Source organism: Diuraphis noxia, unplaced genomic scaffold (assembly GCF_037042655.1).
Source record: "Diuraphis noxia isolate RWA-SAM2 unplaced genomic scaffold, SU_Dnox_SAM2 contig0004, whole genome shotgun sequence".
Classification (NCBI taxonomy): Eukaryota; Metazoa; Arthropoda; class Insecta; order Hemiptera; family Aphididae; genus Diuraphis; species Diuraphis noxia.
In genome coordinates, this window is record NW_028301714.1 from 51,933,902 (window position 1) to 51,958,109 (window position 24,208).

A 24,208-nucleotide genomic window follows, 5' to 3' on the forward strand; every position below is an offset into this window, starting at 1 on the left:
AATATGAATCAATCAAAATATTTCGTAAAACCTGTACTTCAGATTAATATTCCGCCTTACAGGGACTGACTGAAGAATATTTCACAGAAAAAAATTAAAAATTTCACACATTTTGATGCTTCCTGTAGGTTATCAACACAATTCAATATTTTGTAGAAACTTTAACTACAATATAGTGAATTTAACACAATGGAAATCGTATCAACGAGTAACGACAAAGTCCATTTGGTTTTATCTTCTATGGGTTGGTTTTATGGTGTATGGGCACACGATCAGTCACAATTGGGGTAGTCATAATATGATACACAAACATATTATGTAGTTGTTACGAAATAATAAACGCTATTCATGGGAGGTACATCGATCGTTTTGGAATTTTATAGTTTTTCAAACTAATCGTATAATAAAAATAAAAACTACTATTTAGCTGCAGTTTATACGCACAAGGGTTTTTGTTTTTATTATTATTATTATTTTTTTATTCGTTTCGTGTCATTGCAGCTTTTCCCCTCAAAATAATTAATATTAGATTATTGCGTAAAGGTCCGTAATGCCACGGACCTAAAGTGTTCATAAATCTACTCTGTATATAATTAAAAAATAGCTATACCGTCATTTCTGCAGTATACACATGGTGTGGGTACGCACATTAAATGTAAATAATGTAATTGAACACTGTCGCCTTCGATCGTTTTTGCACAACTACTATATTATTGCCACATAGTACAATACTGTATGTTGAAATGGTTAGATACTTCACGATAAAATTACCAAAACAAATTTATAAGTTATAACACACATTGATATGGTTAGACTAAAAATAAAAAACCTATTTTTGAGACCAAACAATAGATATAGAATAGCCTTAAAATAAAAAATAATTAATAAATTCACTTTGAATACATTTAATTTTAGTTTATTATACTATGAAGAGATTATTTACATACTACTAATAATATAATATATAAATTGCATGTTTGCCTTTACTGCTATGACGATTTAAAATAGTAGTTTAATATTTTAATAGTTAATTTTGTTCCTAAAAATGCATTTATTCATGAAACGCTTATGAACCTGTGTACTATATTATGTACAGAATTATTTCAATATAATATCGTACACGCTTACGTATTAGCTATAATAATAATTTTGACGAATGAAACACGTTTGAAACAATATATTTTTATTCGTTGCCAGCTTAATTAAATACAATATGCATAACAGTGCGCATGGTTTATTATATAATAACACACACTCGAGTTGACGTTTCACCGCGTGGAATGATGTGAAGTCACGGGACTTTAATAATAATAATAATAATATATAGAACGAAAACAAAGTATTCCCGGACCTCGGTTAGTAAAACCACATTTTTTTTTTAATGCTCGCTCGACTGTAATTGGGTTCACCCGAGGCAGAAACCTCGCGGGAAATCGCGTTAAAAAAAAAAACCAAAACAAAACAAAGAGAAAAAGAGATAGTGTGAGAAAGTGAAGGGGAGGGTAGAAGAAAAAAAACGAGGAATAACGACTCGACCGTTCGCTTCAGTCGCATTTGTCTTGTCATCCGCAAATTGCAAATGTGCGAAGAACTTCGGACGCACACCGTGCTTTGGGGACCGCCTGGAGGACCCAACTATATACAGATAAATAGGACAGGGACAATGTTCGGTATACATGAGCTGTATATATACACCAACGGATAAGACCTTTACTATCCAACTCCTATCGCATCGTGTATACGTCGTTATAATAATTTGGTCGTTGCTTTTTCTCACTATATTTACTGGGTGTATACACAATATAATATATTATGCGCTGCTATACGTCATTCTAATGCGTGGCTAGTCGTACCAAATTCGATTTCTAGTAAGTTTTGTGTAATATATAATATGTATATCGGTAATATTATAATCATACAGATAATGTGTGTGTGTGTGTGGTTTACGAAACATATATATAAAACTGTACATTAAATATAGCTCACGAAATTTCTACATAAGACCATCATATTTACGCATCGCTTATCATTGTTTAAAAAGTAAACGGCAACAAATCCAAAAGAAATGCGAGAAACACCGAAAAAATAAAATAAAAAAGCTATGCCAAGGGGGAAATTATAACTTTTTAAAAGTTCATTTGTCATTTTTAGCATTGAAGCAGAAAAGAAATATTGAATAACGGATAGTAGTTGACGGTTGCACCACGTCAGGGGGATAGGGAGGAACCTTTTTCTCTTTACATTCTTCAAGAATTTATTTTGCATTAAAAAAACTCACCCACTTGGCACAGGCAAAAAGGCTTTTCGGATTATATTCAGATGTTATTGTTGTTTCGTGCTATATCTATGTTTATTAAAAAAATCTCTTTTCGATGTAAGTTCCGTGTTTTTTCTGCTCTCTTTTCGTTCAAACTTTATTAATGAACTTTATATACGTCAGAAGAGTAGGGGGTCGAACTTTATGAATTTTCCTTCGGAAGTAATATTAACGACCAAAGATGAAGGGGGAGGATTGGGTGAGCGAAATAAAGTGAGAAGGAAAAAAATCTCTGCAAGCAACGGTTGGACGAACTTTCTGATTTGCAAAACAACAGCCGTCGGGTGCCATTTATTACTTGTCTATTTTCGAGACCAAAATCCCAGGGTTAAAAACCATAAATCACCCGGCAATATGGACGGACGAACAGAGGCGAGCAGTCGATCGTTTTGTCAAGTTTTTCCTTACAAATGACTAAAAATGATTTAACCTCGCTGGAATGTAATACACCACGCCCTCCTCCCACGCACACACATATACCTATGCAGAGAGAGAGGAGACGTAACAAGGTCATTAAAAATCACGACAAGGGGGAGGGAAGTACTTTTCGAACGAGACGACTATTATATATATTTAAAAACAAGTGGGGCAACGAGAATACATGATGTATTGATTTTATATAGATTAAAAAAAAAAACAAATAAAAACTTTTATCACACTACCGCAATTGCATCGTTAAGAAAACTAGATGGAGTACGGGCCATTTAAGCAGATATGCGTATACTTAATCGGTTATTTGTTAGACTGCGATGATCAAAAGTCTCTCTCTCACACACAAATATTCTTATATATATGCTTTAAATCACTCAACGTTGTTGGCTAAAAAGTTTACTCATCGGTTAATGTACTGTGGAAAAAAATATTTCCTACCATATATATCATTTAGTTTTGTAATATGTATACCCATTGGCCATTATCCATCAAACATCCACATATCCGACAACCTCTAGAATCTCTAGGCGCAGAAAACCTTACAACTGCCAGTCACGTACCCTGCAGAGACGGCGAGAAAGTTTCGTGACACTTACAATAACAATACATGATAGAATTAGCATTTGGACTTAAGATTTGTATTTAATATTAATTACTGTATGATGCAATAATACATTTGAAGAAGGAATGACTGCTTTTCTATTACGAATACAATTAGGTCTGAAATTCCATATTATTTTTGAATATGACTCAATTTCTTGTTTTTGTAATAGCTAGGTCATAATTAATATTTACATTGCGTATTTATTTAATGATTAACATAAAAAACCAAAACTCGGGCTCTAAATGTATGTATATTAACATTACAATAATTATTCTTTTTTAATATTGAACATTATAATGAAGAAAATGTTTAGAATAAAATTTATTTTAGTAGGAATAAAACATGTTATAAAACGTTTATTGTAAGTCAAATAAAAAAAAAATAAAATAATGCTTATTATAAAACCTAAAGGCTAAAACATAATACTTGTTAATTTACAATATTTAAGTCCATGTAAACCTTTAATCAATAGTACTGAATATTAAAACTTCAGCTAGGTATAATATTATTGTGCATTGAAGCACATTGTGTGATCGTCACTTTTTTCTAGGTCAACAAGTGAATTGAAGGTAAACAACAGTTGTTACTTTCGATTGTGCTACATATTATATACACGTTTTATTTATACATAAAAAAAACACGATGGTAAATGGTGATAAGTATGATAACAACTATAATGTATTCAAATAACCACAATTGACTTCAATAATAGCCTTCAAGAGTTTAATCGTAAATAATTAACTGTAAAATGTTAAATTTGTGTTATGCGAATTAATAATTTATTTTCCATTTTTTTCTTAATGTTTTTAACATATTATAAGACTTTATATAGGGATTGCGATATTCAACAAAGTGAAAAAATATCCGTGCATACACACTACATATACTTGCCAACGGAGCAGTAGTGAATTATATATATTGTGTTTTGTGCTTGGTGTCCTTTTCTGGCATAAACATTGTTACTGGATAATATATATCTATGTCCTATAATAAACATATATAATTCATCCCATATATATTATTATACCATAATATTGCAATAATTCAAAATCTGATTTTTTGAATTTCTTAATTTTTAATCCCTTAAGGAGTGTTACATGAAAATACAAATTTCAGTTTTTTCAAATGAGAACCCCTGATAATTATTTGGCGGATAAGTTTTCTAAAACATTTAGACATATCAAAATCAAAATTTAAATGATCATTTTTTAAGTTATTTAACTTTGTATATTAAGGATAACAAGTTCATGACATTGGGTTCTGAAAGAGGTGACGGTGATTAAAAATGTTTAGTAATTAATATTAATCTATCAATATTTTACATATATTTTACAAATATTATGATATACAATTATGATAAATACTAGATCAAATATATTTATACTCATAAAAATCCACTCTTAAGGATTATTATTCTTAGTATAAACATTTTATTAACTGAAAAACAACTAGTTAACATTTTGCGGGACCACCGAAAAAGTATCCACTAAATAATTAAAAGTAAAAAAATTCTGATTTGAAAAACAGAAGTTTATATCACCTCAGCAATTTCCTTAAGTAAGATACCATAAAAAAATTAAGAATGGAGCATTGTGTATATTAAAAAATTGCAAAAATCAGAAGTTAAATTAATAATCATTAAATTATTGATTAAAAAATGGAGGTGAGCAATTGCACGTTCCATGTTTAGTGAACGATTTTGTACATATTAAATGGGCATTTGTTACTATAAATCATTATTGATACCTCATCACAGCCAAACACTGTGATCATAACATATATATATATATATATATATATATATATACATATATAGACAGATACAAGGTATCAGGTATATATCATCTAGAGTGTATATCCACGTGTAAATCGTTGCAGATGGAAGTTGTAAGGGATGGTTGTGCGTATATATAATAAATATTCAACTAACGCGGGTATGTGATTTTTTTTTTGTCCAGTGTCTACTTTCTAAGGTAACCTATATGAATAACCATATGTATATTGTATACATATATAGATACACAATTTATACTCGCATCCGTGAATCCATATATAATATAATATGTATATTTATATCATGACGTACGAGAATTTGAGGTAAGGTTTCTTTTCGTTAACTTTTTGAGTGAAATGTTCATTTTTTTTCAAAATGTATTATCCATCAAATGTGTAGGGAAAAACGCAACAACAAACCAGAAATCTTTCGGTATTTATACGCCATTGCACACTCAAAATCACAATGCGTTTATAGTTGATCGGAGAGTGAACATACCCTCTTTTATTATTATAAAAATTATAAAATAAGAAAACGTGACTCGAAGAAAAAAAGTGAATAAGTAAATTTAAAAATGTAAGACTAGTTTTCATTTCTAAACTTTTATTAGAAAAATAATATCAAATTAGGTAGAATTTGGTATTTTAAATATTGATTTGATAATACAAAGAAAAAAAGGTGAGCGATTGGAAAATAAGAATCAATAATTTGAAAATGGTTAAATTATATAATGTTTTTAGTATTTACATTACCTATATTATATTATATCTTAATGTTTATCACTGAATGTAATATGAATGTCACAACATTGTGACATGAAACATGTTTTCAGTTGTATAATATTTTTGATTACTGAAAGACAGAATGACTTATATTCTTGTTACTAAATAATTGTATCTGTTCTCTTCAATAGATGACAAATACAATGCTGCTTTATCGGGTTCAAACCTAAACTTTGAAACTTTTATAGCTGTTTGAATAATTAATGAACATCAATAATACTACTTTAAAAAGGTAGACATGTTGGTATCATTCGGCTAAGGATTACTGTAAGTAATCTAAGAGTTAAGTTTGAATTAAATTCAGCTTTTTGACCCAGAAAAAATATTTTATCAATATTTATAGAATATAAAATAATACAAATTGAGAATATCGACATATAGCTCAAAAAGAGGGCTTAATAATATTTTTTTTAAATTATTACATTTATAGAAAATTATGAATAAATATTTGGTGAGAATTTTAATTATCTAAAATTATTTGTTTTTGAGTCACATTAAAAAAACAAAACGTATTATGTAATGTACTAACAAAATCATTGTAATAACTAATCTTATATAATTTTTAATTATCAAACATCAGCCAGTGGCCTTCGGTGCCGACCGAATAAAAAAAAAAAAAACAAAACAAAACAAAACTGATTTTGACAAAAACTTTTTTTCACATAAAAATACTCGTTTTTTCTAATTTTTATTTTTCGTTATCGTTTTTTTCTTTTTATCGAAAGACTGCTCTTTACCCAAAAAAATGAATATAGGTGTTTACAATAACTTTTAATAATATTCCAAGATCTATTGTATTCAATGGTTTTTATGCAAATACTCGTACTTTATGTCATTTATACCAATATTAATTTTTTAAATTCAACTGTAACGTGTTTTTCTATGCATAATTAAAAATATTTTTTGTTAAATAAAACACAAATCATATTTTAATTATATATAATTTGTATTACTTTATATTAATAACTGAATAATTTTATTTACTTACGTCTTCAGAACATTAAATTAATAATAAGAATAGAACTTAAAAGAGTAAGCAATTGATTTTTTTTTGTCACAAGCATTGTGCTTGAAATAATGTAAATATATTTATACTATAAACCGGAGACGAACATTTTCAACAAAACCGTATAAGCTGACTGAAAATAAAATTTAGGTTTGAAAATCACTAAATCGTATATTATTTCTGTGTACTTTATTTGATGTGCCTATATCGAATTTAAATATTAAATAGTAGATGGTTATACATTATACGAAAATATATTTATTTTTCCAAATTCGTTACGACGATTAAACTTGAACCACATCAATACTGTACATAAAATTGTGCTTATAATAAATTACGGCTGTGGCTGCTGCGCTCGCTCACATAAATCATTAATTATATTATGTGTATAGATACTTGTTAAAAACTCTCTACGGCAGTAGGTACTGCGACACGTCTAAATTACGTGTGTCGAGCATATTATAATTGTTTCAACGAGACGAACGCGTCAATATTATTTTCACAATGGAATCTACCGTCACCGCTTAGTCAGGACGATGATTTCGGAGTAGTTTTGTCGGCGGGAGTAACGTGAGGAGGTCGACCGCAACAGAACTTTGTCGGAGCGTACGTATTTATATTACACATCATACACATACTGTGTTCGAGCACGCAAGTTCGGAGTAAAATCATATATATATACACACGAGGCCACCTCTGGTAATGAGTGTATACGATATTTAATATTTATATACGCACGGTAGGCAAATGTGAAAGGATAATTGATCACTTAGAAATATATATGTATATATAAATATATTATATTTTGTGGGACGTATGTATGAATACTGTCTACGGAGCATGCTAATTTGACTCACTGCAGAGAGAGGAAACATACACGACTGTGCATTATGTACGTAAAATGCATACCTAAATATATGCGTACGAGTAAGCGGGCGCGCATGACGTCAACGAATATTTTTGCAAACCGTCAAAGGGCCAAGTCAAAACCATCAGAAGGGAATTAAAACTTTGAGTTGTATTCAAACGCGAAACGCCGAATGCCGCTTTTAATATTATACATCCATATAATAATAATATTATGTTGTAATATACTAAACACTCAAGACCGTGTAATAATTATAATGTAATACAATATTCTAATGCTTCAAGTAAAATCATGAATGTATTTAATGAACAAAGTGATAATTGACTTGTTTTAATTTCTAAAACTGATAATCAAACAAATGAGTTTGGCGATATTAAAATAAAATAAAATTTATATTTTATATTTTTACTATAAATTGTATAGTTTCATGTATTATACAACATTAAATTATTGAACTGATGCATTTAAAAATGGTGTAAAATGACAAAAATCTAAAAGTAAACGTTTTATTTATATTTAATTGTATGTTGAGCATTGAGTACACTCTACACATAATAATTTTATGACTTAAATCTTCTAATATAATCTTACTAGAAAACAAAAGCTCGTACGTTAGGATAAATATTTTTTAAATTAATTCTGACAGGAATTTCTTTTATTCCCTTTTCCCAATCACTTTGTAATGGAAATAAAAATAAAACTAAATAATAATAATGATAAAATAAAGAAAAAGAAAACTGTTTCCAATACACAAACTATCAATTTGCTTGTACGAACTCTGAAAACGAAGCAAGTCCGAAAGAATCCACTTTTTCCTTACACGCTCTGTTTAATATTTAAATAAGGCCTTCCTTTTCAACCCTCGGTTTCTGGTGATTTCACCACGTCTCATAAAGCCACAGTTTTATTACGTCTTTGGGTAGTCGTTACGTGTGTCTAGAATAACACAAAAGAAAAGTCTTCCATTCGCTGCTTTCCCCTCCCTAACACATCCTTCCAAAAAAAAAAGGATGGTACAGTTTTTTATTTAATTTAATATTATTGTTATATTCTTTAGCAGACCAATTTTCGACTTCAAACTACTACCGGAACGGCGGTATTAGGATCGGCAACGACAAAAGAAGAATCCCAAATTTATTATTATTATTTTACTTCTCTCTTTCGTTTCCTCCTATTTATTTCCCCCTCTCTTTTTTTTTACTCAACCACCCGTCCAAATTAATAATAGAAAATCCCGGGGAGACTACGGCGCCTGCAATCCCGAACAATCCGAGTATGATATAAATCTATAGCCGCAATCTACTCCACTCCGCCGCATGCTCAGTCCTGATCACTGTAAAAGTTCTTTTGGTTTGACTGGCACAATAACGAAAGTAATTCGAATAAGTAGACAGAAACGATGGGCTGTAGATCAGTTAATGTTGTAGGTACCTTCGCTTAAACTCAATAGACATGAATAAGTTACTAGGGACTAGTTTTAACCGTCCTACGATGATTATGCAACATAAAACACTCTTATATCTAAATTCTAAATGCGGTGTTCTAATCGAATCTAATAAAATATAATATATTATAAACGGAATAAAAAACACGATATTAGTATATTACTAATCGAGATGATCGAATTAATTAGCTACTAAATATTGAATCGCTCTGATTCGTGTATCGTGTGTGAAACGTGAATATAATTAAACATTATTATCGACGTTAAGCGGATTTACATACAACTCGTGTAAAAACCACGCACAAAAAATATTTATTTTTTGATTTATGATCAAATTCATTTTTTTATCTGGTCACGGACCGTTCGCTACGCACGTCATGTGACGTGACACTATAAAGTATATGCGTACACATCGACATAATAATAATATAATATTCTATACATTAAAATAATTAGTATGCAAATGCTTAAACGTGGGGTAAAAGCACGTTCGTTTTTCCCGAGTTTCTATCTCTCCGGTGCGCAATAAGGACATATATGATATAGGTATATTGTACAGTGATAAATATATTTTTTTTATCTTAGCCAAGAACCATACCATCGAACTTTAATTTTTTTTTTAAATTTAAGGACAACATTTAATACATTTTTTACGATAAAAAATATGATCCGTGTGCATGTAATATATATTTGAGCAATGTACGTCGCGCTTCGACTGCATGGACTGTATATACAACCCTAATATAACCTCCACGACCTCGATGATTGATGCCGTACGAATGTCTCTTGTTCAGCCGAAACGTGTATATTATATAAATATAACGGCGAAGCCTAACCCTTAGCATGCCGCCACTTCCATCTCTATTGACACAACTCTGCTGAGTAGCAAATAATTATTAATCCTCGGGATGCGTATGAAGTACACGCGCGTGCCAAAAGTTTATGTATATAAGCATAATTATATTACCTACTATATATGTGTTATGTGTCTTATATTATATTATATTTATATATATTTTTTTCATACTTTCTATAATGCGGATCGAAAGTCTCGATTTCCCGCCAGCGGAGTATAATTAATAAATCACGGTCTCTATATTATTGTATACCTACTTGTATACCTATATTATGACGTTTGTGAGGTTTCGACGACGACCTTTCGCACAAATATAAAACGACAGGCTATTTCGATGTCAAATGTTTGTGCGTGATTATTTGTGTGTGAGTTGTGCGTGAGTACTTACGCAAAACAACACCTAACCTGCATCATATACGTACACCCATATTATATTCGCGTGTTATATTCATAATAATACAAGTCACGCTCTAATTATACGTATATTATAATATATGTGTATATCTGGTAATGAATAATTCACGTGCCATATTCGGGTTGTTGACAAATTGTCGTTCAATTAATTTGATGGAAAACCCGAATATATAGTAGGCGCTGTATTAAATAGGGAAAAAGCAAAAACAAAAACCCCAAATAAACATAGGTAGACAAATAGATTGTTTTGTGATAACTGATATTGTACGTGTTCAACGTGTTTAAATATGCAAGTAAAATGGTAATTTATATAGATGATAGGTCCACACAGGTAGTACCAAGGTATAAATTAAAATATCACGAAATAAATGCGTTTGAATTAGGTTGGTCTCGTAAAAAAAAAAAAAATTAAACAATCAACTAATTTAACGAATCAACCACATTATAATAGAATACACGCGTGTTGCACCTAATTTATTTATATTGATTAGGGTCGTCAGTTTTCACGAGTCTTAGTCACAATACCACCTAGAATTTTTTTTTTAAATCACACAATAAAATAGCATACATTGAATATAACATAATATTTATGTATATTAATGGCAATTTGTAAAAAGGAACTTAATTTTCATATATTATATCAAAATAGTTTCATTATTAAATGTATTAGGTATGTATCTTAATATGTAAACATGTGACACGTTGGTTATTGATTAAGAGGTCATATTTTTTTTTTTAAATATTCATAATATATTAATCGGTATTTAGACCATATATAAATGATTTTGAATAAATGCTTGGTACCTTTATAAATATAACTATGATGCCAAATGTGTACGTTAATATTGTTATCACAAATTATTTTTCCTCTCTAATTATCTTAATACAACAAAATAACATCATTTGTATGTGACAAATAAATAACAATTATTTTTTTATTGGGGTTGAAGCATCGATAGCAAGGATTATTAGCCTGTGGTACTGTGGGGGAGGGAGGGAACTGTTGGTTGGAACACGTGGATGTTTGGCAGAACTTCGAATGGGCACCCATAAGGTTTCTGCTATGCCCGGGTGGGGGGCGGTGGCCTCTCTTTCCAGACTGCGTGAACTACGCGGAAAACAATGCCACCCATGACCGGGATTCAAACCGGCGACGGTGCGCGTCGCAACTGACGCCTTAATCCGCCCGGAAACTACACCCCCAATAATTATTTTATTTTATTAACAACTTTTGTTTTTTTATTTATAAAATATATAATTAATATAAGTGTTTATACTATATTATTTTTTTTTTATCAAAATATTAAAATTTGTTAAAAGGGAATTGTTGAAAATATTTAGCAACTAATAAAAATTTTTATTTTTCAATTAAAATTGATATTTGGTCTATTTAATTATTAATTAATAAAGAACAAAATATTTTTTTCCTATTGAAAAGTTGTAAAAAATGCACGTATGTCAATTTTGACGAAAACCCATTCATATAATATGATATACCATGTTTTACTAATAAAACAATATAGGAAACGCGATACTGATATTGAATTAAATATGACTTTTGTGTACAAAATAATTTATTGACCCAAGGAGAATGTGGTGTGATGAAATTGAATATTCAAATGTATCGGACTACAATAATATCCCGAAGCTACTTAATATGTTCATGTAATTATGTACGTACAACTATATGTAGCCATGTAGGTATACCGAATACGTCATGTGCAATCTTATTATGTTCAGTAATTCGCAGAAAAAATAAATGTATAATTTTTATTTTATTTTCAGAGGTAAAATATAAAACAATTCAAAAATGTTTCTATAACGTACATATTTTATACACATTATATATTTATAAAATGGATATCAACGATATTGTTTCCCAATGAGTTATGTCAGGTTTTTTAGCAATCAAAATAATGGACAATGCCCTCAAAAGGGACGAAAAAAATACCATAGAAAGAATAAATGTAAAAATAATAATACTGATAAAACTACAATTCATATAGTATATATTTATAAAATGTTTTTCAAGAATTTATTTTAGTGAAACTACTTTCGAGAGAAAAAGAATGAAAAAAATGACACTTTAGAGTCGACACAACATCAAAACTGTCACCTTTAAAAGCACATCCGTATAGTCAGGTTAAAGGTGCTACATGCGAGACAGTAAAAGCTTTTCTCTTATCGCATAGAAATAGCATTCTATTTATGCCCTTAGAGTTGGGGTCACAAAATAATTATCTGACACGTGGTTACTAGTTTTTTGTCCGACATTGTATACAATTAAACGGTTTGAATGAATAAAAATAATAATACAAAAAATACACAGTGTTACCATGACGTCACGTCGATAACTGCGAGGGGAATATGTGACATTGTATTCGTTGTAATAATTATTATTTGGGGACGTATACTATACATAGCGTGCAGTATAAAAAAACCATTAGTCTTGAATTATTCACGAAACCCTCTCTTACGATGTTATAAGTTAAATAAACTCGTATAATTACGCCGTGAAATCATTATATGGAAATGGAAAATCTGGGATTAATATGTAACGATTTCGATTTATATTTTTCTATTATACATAAAAATAAATAAAGATAAAAATTTAAACTGATAAATTCAATCACAATCCAGTTGATTTTTCATTAGATTTAATTATTCTAAACGCAAGGAACGTATGTATTAGTTTAAGACGTGGAGTTTACCTAATGTTATATACTTTCAAGAGAAATGAAGTATAACATACTTTTTTTCTGGTTAGTCATTTTGTATCTACTAAATAAAAAGCAATGTAGTGTTAAAGGACCAACGATAACATTTCAGTGAAAAATCAAATAGTTTCTGAATTTATTTTGGTTTGAACATCCATTATAATTCATTGCGTTCGCAGCTGTTAAAACAATTGCAATACGTCTTTCAAGAATTATCATCAAGTGCATTGGTCCTCCTCCTCCATTCTGGCTTTATAGTATAAAGACATTCAAATTTTAACCAACACAAAATAATGAACTTTAGATATGTGATGGAGGAGTTTAATTTTTAAGCATCTGGAGTGTAACACTTAAAATAAATAAGAATTATTTTTTAAAATCTATTACAAAGTTACAGTACAATATTATACAGTAGTATAACTAAAAATGTATATATATAGGTTCCAATGTATAGGATGATTTACCAAGTATATCTATCCCTTTTTTATTCAATAACGCAGTTATTAAAAATATTATTTTTGGAATTTTTAAATATCTACTTGAAGATCATTTTTTAAATCTTTTATAATTCTATGCACTGCTTCAAGAGTGTGTGTTATTATACTGGTATATATAGGCTCCATCGTAATGTGATTGGAAGACGTGAAAAACGTATTCATTCCGATTTTGTATGTATGTAATATGCATTTAACATCCTATATGGCACTATCATATTTCATACACAACAGTTACCTATCTATCTTACTCCGCTAACAGGAAAGCGTTTGGTTTCGTTGTGTATAATGTATATTATATAATAACCACGTATTGCGTGCCTATATATTATTATATGTGTGTAAAAGTCAGCCGCATATTATAAACCAAAAACAGCATCCAGTTTCATTAAAACTGTCTCTCCTATAAATATACACACAAACACTGCAGCTACCCTCACAACGCTCCCTCGAAACACCCAATAGCTTACATTATATCCATAGTTATTACGTTTAATCCCTTATATAAGTATACACACGCACACAATAACACGCGCATGCACGCATAGATATTCATCGCATCCTTTCATACCACCGACTCTTGTTTGCCCGTAGCCATTCCATTACTCCAACCCCTCGTCTATGGGCTCTGCAATCTGCGCAGAGTACAGATTAACCCTTTATCATTACATCGAGAAATACGATCATTATTGGCTAACGTTGATTATATGTGCGGGCCAATTTGATGTGGTCACCAGGCAGTTTTCTCAAAGGTACTCTAAAAATCCTTTGAGCGATCCTGCAGCTGTATAATTCTCGAGCCTATTATATACGCATGATACCTATTAATGGCGAAAGGGTTTAAAATTTCTCTTTAAAAACTACGTCCCCAGATAGTAACCACGGGACTGGCAATTATATAAATGTATTACCTTTATGAACCGCTTGGCTTTAGTCAGCAAGCCCAAAGTCGTGTGCCGGGACGATTCGTGACCCAGCGGAACCATTTCTTTCAGCTTTTCTAAACAGTTTCTGAGATGAGCTCGCCTGAAACAGAAAATAATTGATTAAGCAAATTTTAACGTTACCTATAAAAAACAATCGCTATAATATAGTCAATTATTAGTCCATACTTGATTTTTTATCTCAACGAAAAAAATGTAATCAATCCCATAGCTTTAGGGTTTGTTAAAAGACGTTATTTTACCCTCGTACACTTATTAATTCATTAAATTAATTCAGACCTTTTTAGTTTATAATTTATATTGTGGGAAATATAGTTTTGAACACAGTTCCCATAACGTGCGCGCATTTGACAAAGAAATAAAACTATACAATTTATTCACGTATAGCATTGTTAGTTCATTATTATTACCTATTGCATATAACTGTATTAATGCACCAATATCTACTTTACATATTTCATTAAAAATTTTTTTTTTATATAAGCAGTAATTCTAAATAATATATCTGTATATTAAGCCAGCCAAACGTTTTATGTGTATGGTATAATATACTGTATATATATTAATACTAAGATAAAATTAAGTTACGTAACATAATGTAAACTTAAAAAAATTGGAAAAGTTGTAATTAGTATTAGGGAGATTAATTAATGGCCTTTGCTGTCGAGTTATATATAAAGATCAATTAAAAAAAAATTAAGTTAAAATATTGACATACAATAATTTAAAAAAAAAAATGAATTACTATTTATTATAATGTTTTACCTCGAATATTATCGTAAAATAATTTATTATGACTTGGTATTTTTTTTAACTTAATACAATTTGTTTTTCTCAAAATGTTTATTTTAATATTACAAGAAAAATGTAGTAATGAAACGCTCTATTAAGTAAATTACAATAATCCAAATATAATGTAGCTTTATAATGTATTATAGGTATACATATATATTATATATACATACATTGTATAAAATATTCATATGTTACACTGGCTGATCTTTCCTAGTAATAATGTTGGTGTAAAATAGAACCAGAAAAAAATTAAAAGCCCTTAATATTAAAATACAATCAATGGGGGGGAAAAGGCTTGTTGGACAATTTTGTTTTAATAACTTTTCTTTTGTCATTGTATTTGAATAATATTACCCAAGCTCCCGCATAATCAACAGACGAGCCATTGTTATTTTTTCGATTTTTTTTGTTTTAGTTTTATGTTCTCAGTTTAATGGAAATCGTTTGAGTTTTAGGAATTGATCAACATAATTAATTTTATATTTATATTAAATCAACTGAAATTATATGCACCGAAAAACACTGGTTGTATAACAATTAATCCAACGAAATATTTTTTCATTTATTGTTTGTATACTATTTATACCTATGCACAAATATATCTGGTATATCCATAAGTTAGTGCATACAACGTTATATGTGTTATTCATATATATATATATTATTTTCTTCAGACACAAATGGGCGCCAGAAAACTTACGATTGTTTTCGATCGCAAGGTAATCTCGGCAGACAGTAATCTATAAAAATGGCTTTAGAATGCTATTTATAACAATAGACCTTTGGCCCCTGCCTTGAAATTTAGTTTCAAGTTTTTGGTACCAAACAAAATGCTATAACTTCAGAATAGGGTGTGTATATTTAAACTTTTATAAATAATTACCCGTCTAAGACAAAATGTAGAGAATTTGGTTCACGAAGTCCAATTTACTTAACTGATTTTAACGATTATTTAACTTTTCATATAAAAATAAATATATATTAGAAACATTGTATATTTTTAATTAGATATAAAATGCTTCATAGAAAAGCATTCCTTAAGTTCCTATTTTATCGCGTAAATATACAACAAAATAAATGGATTTTGGAAGTAAAGGTTCCATTTTCTCTTTATTTTTATTAGCAACCGTTACTAGCGTTTGCTAAAAGTATAATAGTGTGCATATATATATATATATATATTATATAATACCTATTTTTATTACAAATATTTGAAAACTTGTATTGTATAACATTATTGAATAACAATTGCATATTTCGGGTAGGTAATCAAATCTATGTATATTAAAAATTGCACTATACAAGACAATATTATTATATATTGTATTGTGGTTTTATTTACTTGTTTTTGCAATTATTGTATAAAGTGTAGGCACCTCAAGATAATTTATGATAAAAGATGACATTATGTTCATCATATAAATCTGCTGTAAGTTTAAAATAAATGTTTCGATTTATATAAGTAAAATTATATAATATGGGTCAGTTAAATTTGTTAAATTTTCTTATGTCTTAATATATTTCGAAAATGACCAAAACGGTTCAAACCATATAATATATCTGTTAAATAGTTATACAATATAATGAAACATATTAATTAATATGTTCAAAGTAAAATTGTATATATTATGAAAAGTTTTCACATGACAAAAGAAATTATTTTAGTGATATCGATTATCTATGTATTTTATGTTATACGCCTAAAATAATCATTCCTTCCACGTCAACACTATAAAATCACTTATGTCGTCGACGTTGAAAATTATGCATATATTGTCTCTTATATTGTGCAGATATAAAGGTGGATTTTATTTTTATTTTTAACTCGCTCGTCTCGGATTCCTCTGGTTAAAAAGGTTATTTTTTACGTCTACGCAGCATCCAGTATTTAATTAAATATATAAAATCCGATTGGTTCTGCGGGATTGCGCAATTTTACGAACGAAAAAATACGACCCTCGCCACCCACAGAGGACCGGAAATCGATATTTTCCGGAATTTCAACCTTGCGTATACACTGTATACGCGTTTGGGGTACATATTATTATAGAAATTGGCAGCAGAAGCGACATCGAAAATCAAAGAATCTCTGAACGAGGAGTATACCAACTATTAATTATTATAAGACTCACATGACACGATGTGGCATAAATGGTGGGCGCCACGGCGAGTATATGATATAATATATTATAATTATAATAATTTATAATGCGCCTGACGTGCAGTATCGGGCTAAACCGTATGCAAGAACTTTTAGGTTTCAGTGACCACCGTCCATTTATAACACAGACAATAATAATAATAATATTACATGTAATGTGATATAAAATTATCGTTCATAATGCACTTATTTTATTACCTATATTATTATACGACAAATTTTAATGCGGAATACCTACGATCTCAATATGATATTAGCCACAGCCCACGGGGGTCAAGGCAATATTCGGAAGATCGAAAATAATAACTGCATGCGAAACAAAGCGAATGAGTTCGAGCGATAAAAGGTATCATGGATTTGAAAGGTATAAATTATTGGAAAGTGTATGGATATGGTAAATCGATCATTTTCTTTTTTAGTCATTGAACTATCGAAAGTGTGAGGAACATGAATATATTATTTGATAATATGGGTTGATGGCGGAACCATCTTTTTATATTTAACTCAAATAGCTTTTAAGTGTGTTTGCGAAAATTTTCGATGGGTACAAAAATCCAAAATCGATACAAGGTTTGTCGATATCTTTATAATATAATAATTACCACGATTTTTGTCTGATCGATTATTCAAAAATAACTACCAGCGGTAAATCGATTAGATCATTAAAATAATAAACTAAAAATTGAAAGACAAAAATGACCTACCATTTCTGCATATTAATGCTATTATATACGCGCATATTAATACGCGTGTGAGCTTTATTCTACACACTCGATAACAGTTTAGATCTCCCGGTTTCAGGATTAATTTTTCTCCTCCCAATTTTCGTGGGTCTCCTGAGTTCCTGACAACCACCCGCCACCCGGTCTATAAACGTAAAATAACCTTGGACCGTAGTATAATATTATACTAGCTAAGTCGCTCATTATAAGCGTTATACGTTTTAGGAATCAAATCGTTCCGACCTGCAACCGATTTCGCATGCAAATGTATTCAGACAGCTGTCATACCTCCTTTCCTCGTACCCACCAAATCGTGTTACCTTTAAGCACAGACATAATCGATAGATTTACTAGATTATGTCTCGGGCGTAATCTTCTCTCTTCACACGCATTTAAATTAGATCTTAATAAAGCGTGCACATTACCTGATTTTGGTGACAAAATACGCGAAATTATACGACTCATCGATATAATTATCTGCAGTGCCCTTCTTTAATCAATAATAATAAGATAGATTTTTTACCTCACTATTTTGCTCCTCTTCCTCTAACTGTACAATTTATAAAAATATGTTTTTGTATTATTATTATAATTATTTGTGCTAGTCTCTAAATTAAGTTATTAGCAGATATATTTTGTGCAAAACTACATAACATATTAATATATCGCTATATTTTATATTTTTATAGAAATTATAAAAATGCGACTACAATGATTTCATATTTGAATGATTTCTGAAGTGAAAAAATTCTATTTTTTAGGGAAAACCTACTATATTTTATTTGTTTCATTGATTTATTGATTGACAAAGAAAGAATAATTCGTATTTTTTGAGTTAGCAGTAAATATAAATATAATATACATGTCAATGATAGATTGGTTTTACAAGATGTTTGCTTTAAAGTAATTCATCAAAAAGTCTTTCGACAAGCTCTCACATCTAGTTAAGCATTTTTTGTATTAAAGTCGGTAGGTTGGAATAGGAAATTAAAAATTTACTTAAACTTGAATTCGAATAAAGAAGACACTTAAAATAATCGAATCGAAAGGTAACAAGTTTGAGAGAGATAAACTTCAACGATTATTTGAATGTAGATTTTTTAAACTTGGACTATAATTTATTATTATGCAACAAATATATTATATTTTGTATTCAACGTTTTACTAAAATTCACGACGCATGAAATTAACTTAACGGAACTAAACTTAGTCTCTCGGATGTGCCGATCAATGTGTCAAAAGGAAGTACACATTGCGTTTAATGTTGATGACGATTTGTTCCTGAGAGTGCTTCTAATTACCAATGTGATAAAGCTAAGATGCTGACAAGTAAAAACACAATATGCTTAATGAAATAAATTAATAACTGTAAAGTAAGCGATTTATTCCAATTCACTAACAAGCGAGAACTGATATATATATGATTTTAAACAGATATATAGTAAATTAATTTATGGTGTAAATATATTGTAGTATTATCTAGATATTTACCAGGATGAATTTTCAAAAAAATCAAGAAATTCAAAATATAATGATTATCCAATAATATATACGTACAATAATATAATATTTAAATAACAATATGCTGCACCGAAAGAAATAAAACTAAGAACAAGTTAACTTCATCATTAATAATCATATTAGTAGTGAAAAAATCAAACTACATTACGTATCAAGATGCCCACCTTCCATCACCCTACTTAATAGTTATCAAAAATCTAAAGTTACCAACTAGTTAAAGACCAATCTGAAATAATAAATTCAAATAAAACCATAAAAGCTCTTCTTATATTTTATTTAAAAACATAATTTTAACCAAATTTTTTATGGGTCATATTGAGCTATTAAACACTCATATATTTTTAAAAATGCTTTCAAAGCTTAGTGAGTCCATTAACATTGAACTTTAAGAGTGTCCATGGTTAATCTATTGCCTGATATATTTTACTTATACTTGTACATTTTTTGACTAAAATAGAAATAATAATTGTTTCGTTGGATTCTTTGTCAGGTCCTCTTCACTCGGTATTATAGATTTTTTTCTACTCTAAATTTCCCAACAGGGAAAGATATACTGTGTTTCCTAGTATATATAGTTTATTTAATCGGAAACCAAGGATAGTAGGCCAATTCATTTAATTCATGCTTCACATACGGATACAGATTATAGAGTAAGTACAAGTACTTTGAATAATTAGTGGGTTTATATGATGGCGTTAAAACGTTTGCAATATGTAGTTTAAGAATTTAAAACCGATTTAATCTCAAACCGTTTTGACGCCATAATATAAAAGTAGTAAATGACATGACACTCGTGCGACTAGACAATTTTATTGTTAACTATATATTTCCAAATACTAAATAAAAACATTGTTTGTATAGAAACAATATTAATTTAGGAGTATTATAATATACTATGAAATGTCTAACCGAGTCTATTGCTTTCTTGTGAAAGATTTTCAATTAAATGCTTTACTTATATAAATAAATATGCACTTACATTATATAATAAATATATATATATGCAGATAAATTTTACTTAAGTAGTATATTATGTTTTCAATAATACTGGACGTTTTATAATAAAATTCATAATTTCTAAACTACTTATCCTAATATTCTAGTTTATTATCTATACCTGTGTTTAAATTTAAATTGTGAGTACTCAAAAAATAAGGTCTGCTATCTAGTGGACAATTTTGTTTGAGGTTTAGACTAGAGTTTCTTTGAAATATTTTACTTTTCTAAAATGTTTAATATTACAAAATGCAATTAATTTTTAAAGGTTTAGCTGTTCCAGCGTCATACACCTCATAAAAAAATATTTCACCTGCTTTCACGTGACCAATCATTTATTGCGGTAACATGTAGTTAACACTTCCAAACAATACACGTGGTAAATATCAGTACACAGTTTGCTAGTGACTCGAGCGAGACCACTCTACGGTGAGTGCACTAGCAGATGATCCCTTTAAGATAAAACGCTTATTAAATATTATATTGTGTAGTACATAAAGGTACGTGTCACGGTTGACTTAAATTTACGGTATATAATATACTTAAATATTATATAGGTCAGTCCGCTTTTATGATTGGTAGAAACGGGTCCTGCTATTGAGATGGGACAATCATTTCAAACTTAACCGGCTACAGACGAATACAATTTCCAACGGCCTTACCGATTTCTCATTCAATCGATATATAATTTGAATGAAATATACATGTTACAACAATTGTACACTTGGACGCATTATTCTTTATGAATAATCAAGTAAATTAATTTTTGAAAGTCGTTTATTACGTGATATCGGCTATGGTGATGTGACGACATTTTGAAACTAAAACAAAATTGATGTACAATTATAATGTGAACGGATAGAGCCAGTTTTAAAAACTCAGGTCAGCAACGGATCTTATTCTTGTCAAAAATCGTTTGGCAAGGTGCTAACTGTTATAATATGGAGTTATAGAATCACGAAGATTTTAATTTTTGGTGGGAGATGCGAGGATCCTGGATGATATGCTGCGTGTTTACTCAGTTGCCATCTCTACATAACGTATTGTGCATGGAAGTATGTAATAATATAAATGTATTATTATCCAAGTGTAGTTGTTGTGATGCAAAGAAACCATATGATGAGTACGATCTTTCAAGTTTGAATGATACTACCCATACAATGGGCAGTGGTCTAAATTTTTAATAGCGACCGTCATCCTAAATTATGAATAACAGTAGATTTATTTCATTTATTTTATTTAGAATTAAAATATATTACCTACAATCACAAAACAATCGTATGGTGTAAATATGTTAATAATTCAAATCAAAAAAAGAATTTTATTGTTTTATGAACGTGTTGATAAAATACGTATTTTTACTTTAAGGCATAAATAGCATAAATAGCATAATATTGTTATATAATATGACTTATATTGCAGGAATAAAAATACACTAAATAATTAATTAACGTTTATTCACTTGCCTTTGAAATAATAATATAAACAGTAAAAAAAAGCAGTTTAATATACTACAGTCAATCAGCAACAGTGAACTACAAAATGTAGTTTATTTAGATTTTATCACAGAGTATATTTGCAATGGAAATTCGTGACAAGTTAAATAATTATTATATCGTATTTATTTTTTCTGTAAGCTCTAATTGCTTCCGTCAGTCCGGGAAAATATGAAACGAAAGTCAACATCAATTATCAAACCTCCTTAGCATAATCCATCGTAACACTGCGGAAACCCATCGAAGAAAATAAAAATTAATAACCTCTTGGAAAGTCACGTGTTACGCGGTAATTAATGATGTTTTATGCACACATAATGTATAAGAGAGGTACTCTTTAAATATCGAAACCGGAAGAATGAAATAACATTAAACAAACGCGCGCGCCATATAAGTTAGGTAGTTCTAAGTATTCAAGCCCTATTATTAATTGGCCTATTATTTCTCTTGCTGTCGAGTGGGAAGTTTTACAGAAATCCTGTGAAAACTTAGTGAAGTCCGTTCCCTACCCACCAAACCCCGATTTCTTGGGATGATTCGTTGTATTTTGAGTTGACTACAACTGATCTCCGGAAGAAGTTTCAAGAGACCATGGTTCATGACAATAATATGTCGTGGTAGAATATTAGAATTATCTCCATAGTAATACCTTTTATTGTACCTAACCACGCAATACCCAAAAGCCTTATGACTGTGAGCAGTTATTTTACGAAGCTCGCAGTGACTATATAAAAAGAAAATACACAATAAAATATAATATGATTGAAAGTATACAAATATTGAAATTCTTTAGAATACAAACCGAACAAATAATTATATATTTTCAATTGAAACCTTTAGCTGGATTTCTCCACATACACTACGAATTCTTTGTTTTTTTTATTTTTTACTCAAGTCTTGTATACTATCTTTTAATTAGGAACAAAGTCTTAGACGATGACGATGATAAAAAGCATTGACTTTTTTTTCTTTAAAAACCGTACTGTACCTATTGTTTAATTACAAAAATATTGTTCATTAACAATATTAAAAATTATGGTTAATGGACAATAAACTAATGAATAATTTAATCGAAATTCTCTTTCTAATTGCATGTTATCATATTATGATACCATAATACAATCATCACATGTTTTTGTTATTGTTTCTAGTCTCAGAAGTCTCAACCATGATGTCAAAAAAAAAAATGTAATAATAATAAATAAATAGATAAATTGAAACATAATAAATAATATTTATACGCAGATAATTGAAAATATAAATAAATGTTCATCGGTTACATAGTGGTTGTAGTATACCTACCAAAATTCTAAAATTCTGTGAGTGGTTCGAGCCTGCGGCGTCCGTTCACTTACACGCTGGCTATAAATCATTCGATTTTACCTTTTATTTTCCTCCAATTTAACTTCTTTTAACCCGGGGGGTACCTTCAGTGATTTACCGTTTCGACCTTAAGACTTCAACCCCACGATTTTAAACTACCCAAAGTGCCTTATTTCATTGAATCGTGAGTGCGACACATGCGTATATTAAACAACGTCCGAGGAGCTAGACAAAGTGTCGCGGATTGATCTTTATTGCTTTAGGTTACAAATTATGTGTGATCTGGGTTGTTCCTAAATAATTTTTTTTTTTTTCGTAAGAACGACAATATAATATGTATATTTTTATTGTATTATGCTTTCGATTAAAATGGCTTATTTATTTGATGTGAGCCATTCAAACAGAGCACACGATTTGGTATTTTCACAAGTGTCTGGTGGAATGCTTAGTATAGAACGAGCATCGACACGAATTTCTCGCAGGCCATAAATCCTTAATTTTTATTACGCGAATCACAAATTTTTGTGTAAGCGTTGTGCATT

At 29.6% G+C, this 24,208-nt stretch overlaps 1 protein-coding gene across 2 annotated transcripts in view; it reads right to left on the reverse strand.

The window, feature by feature from the left end:
• The window catches only part of LOC107164961 (max dimerization protein 1-like), a 176,428-nt gene that overhangs the window by 25,810 nt on the left and 126,410 nt on the right, over positions 1–24,208 (reverse strand). For both annotated transcript variants that reach the window (XM_089225567.1, XM_089225566.1), the window contains one exon: positions 14,620–14,734. In XM_089225567.1, coding sequence (XP_089081693.1) covers positions 14,620–14,734 — 115 coding nt within the window. The remainder of the gene's footprint in view (positions 1–14,619; positions 14,735–24,208) is intronic.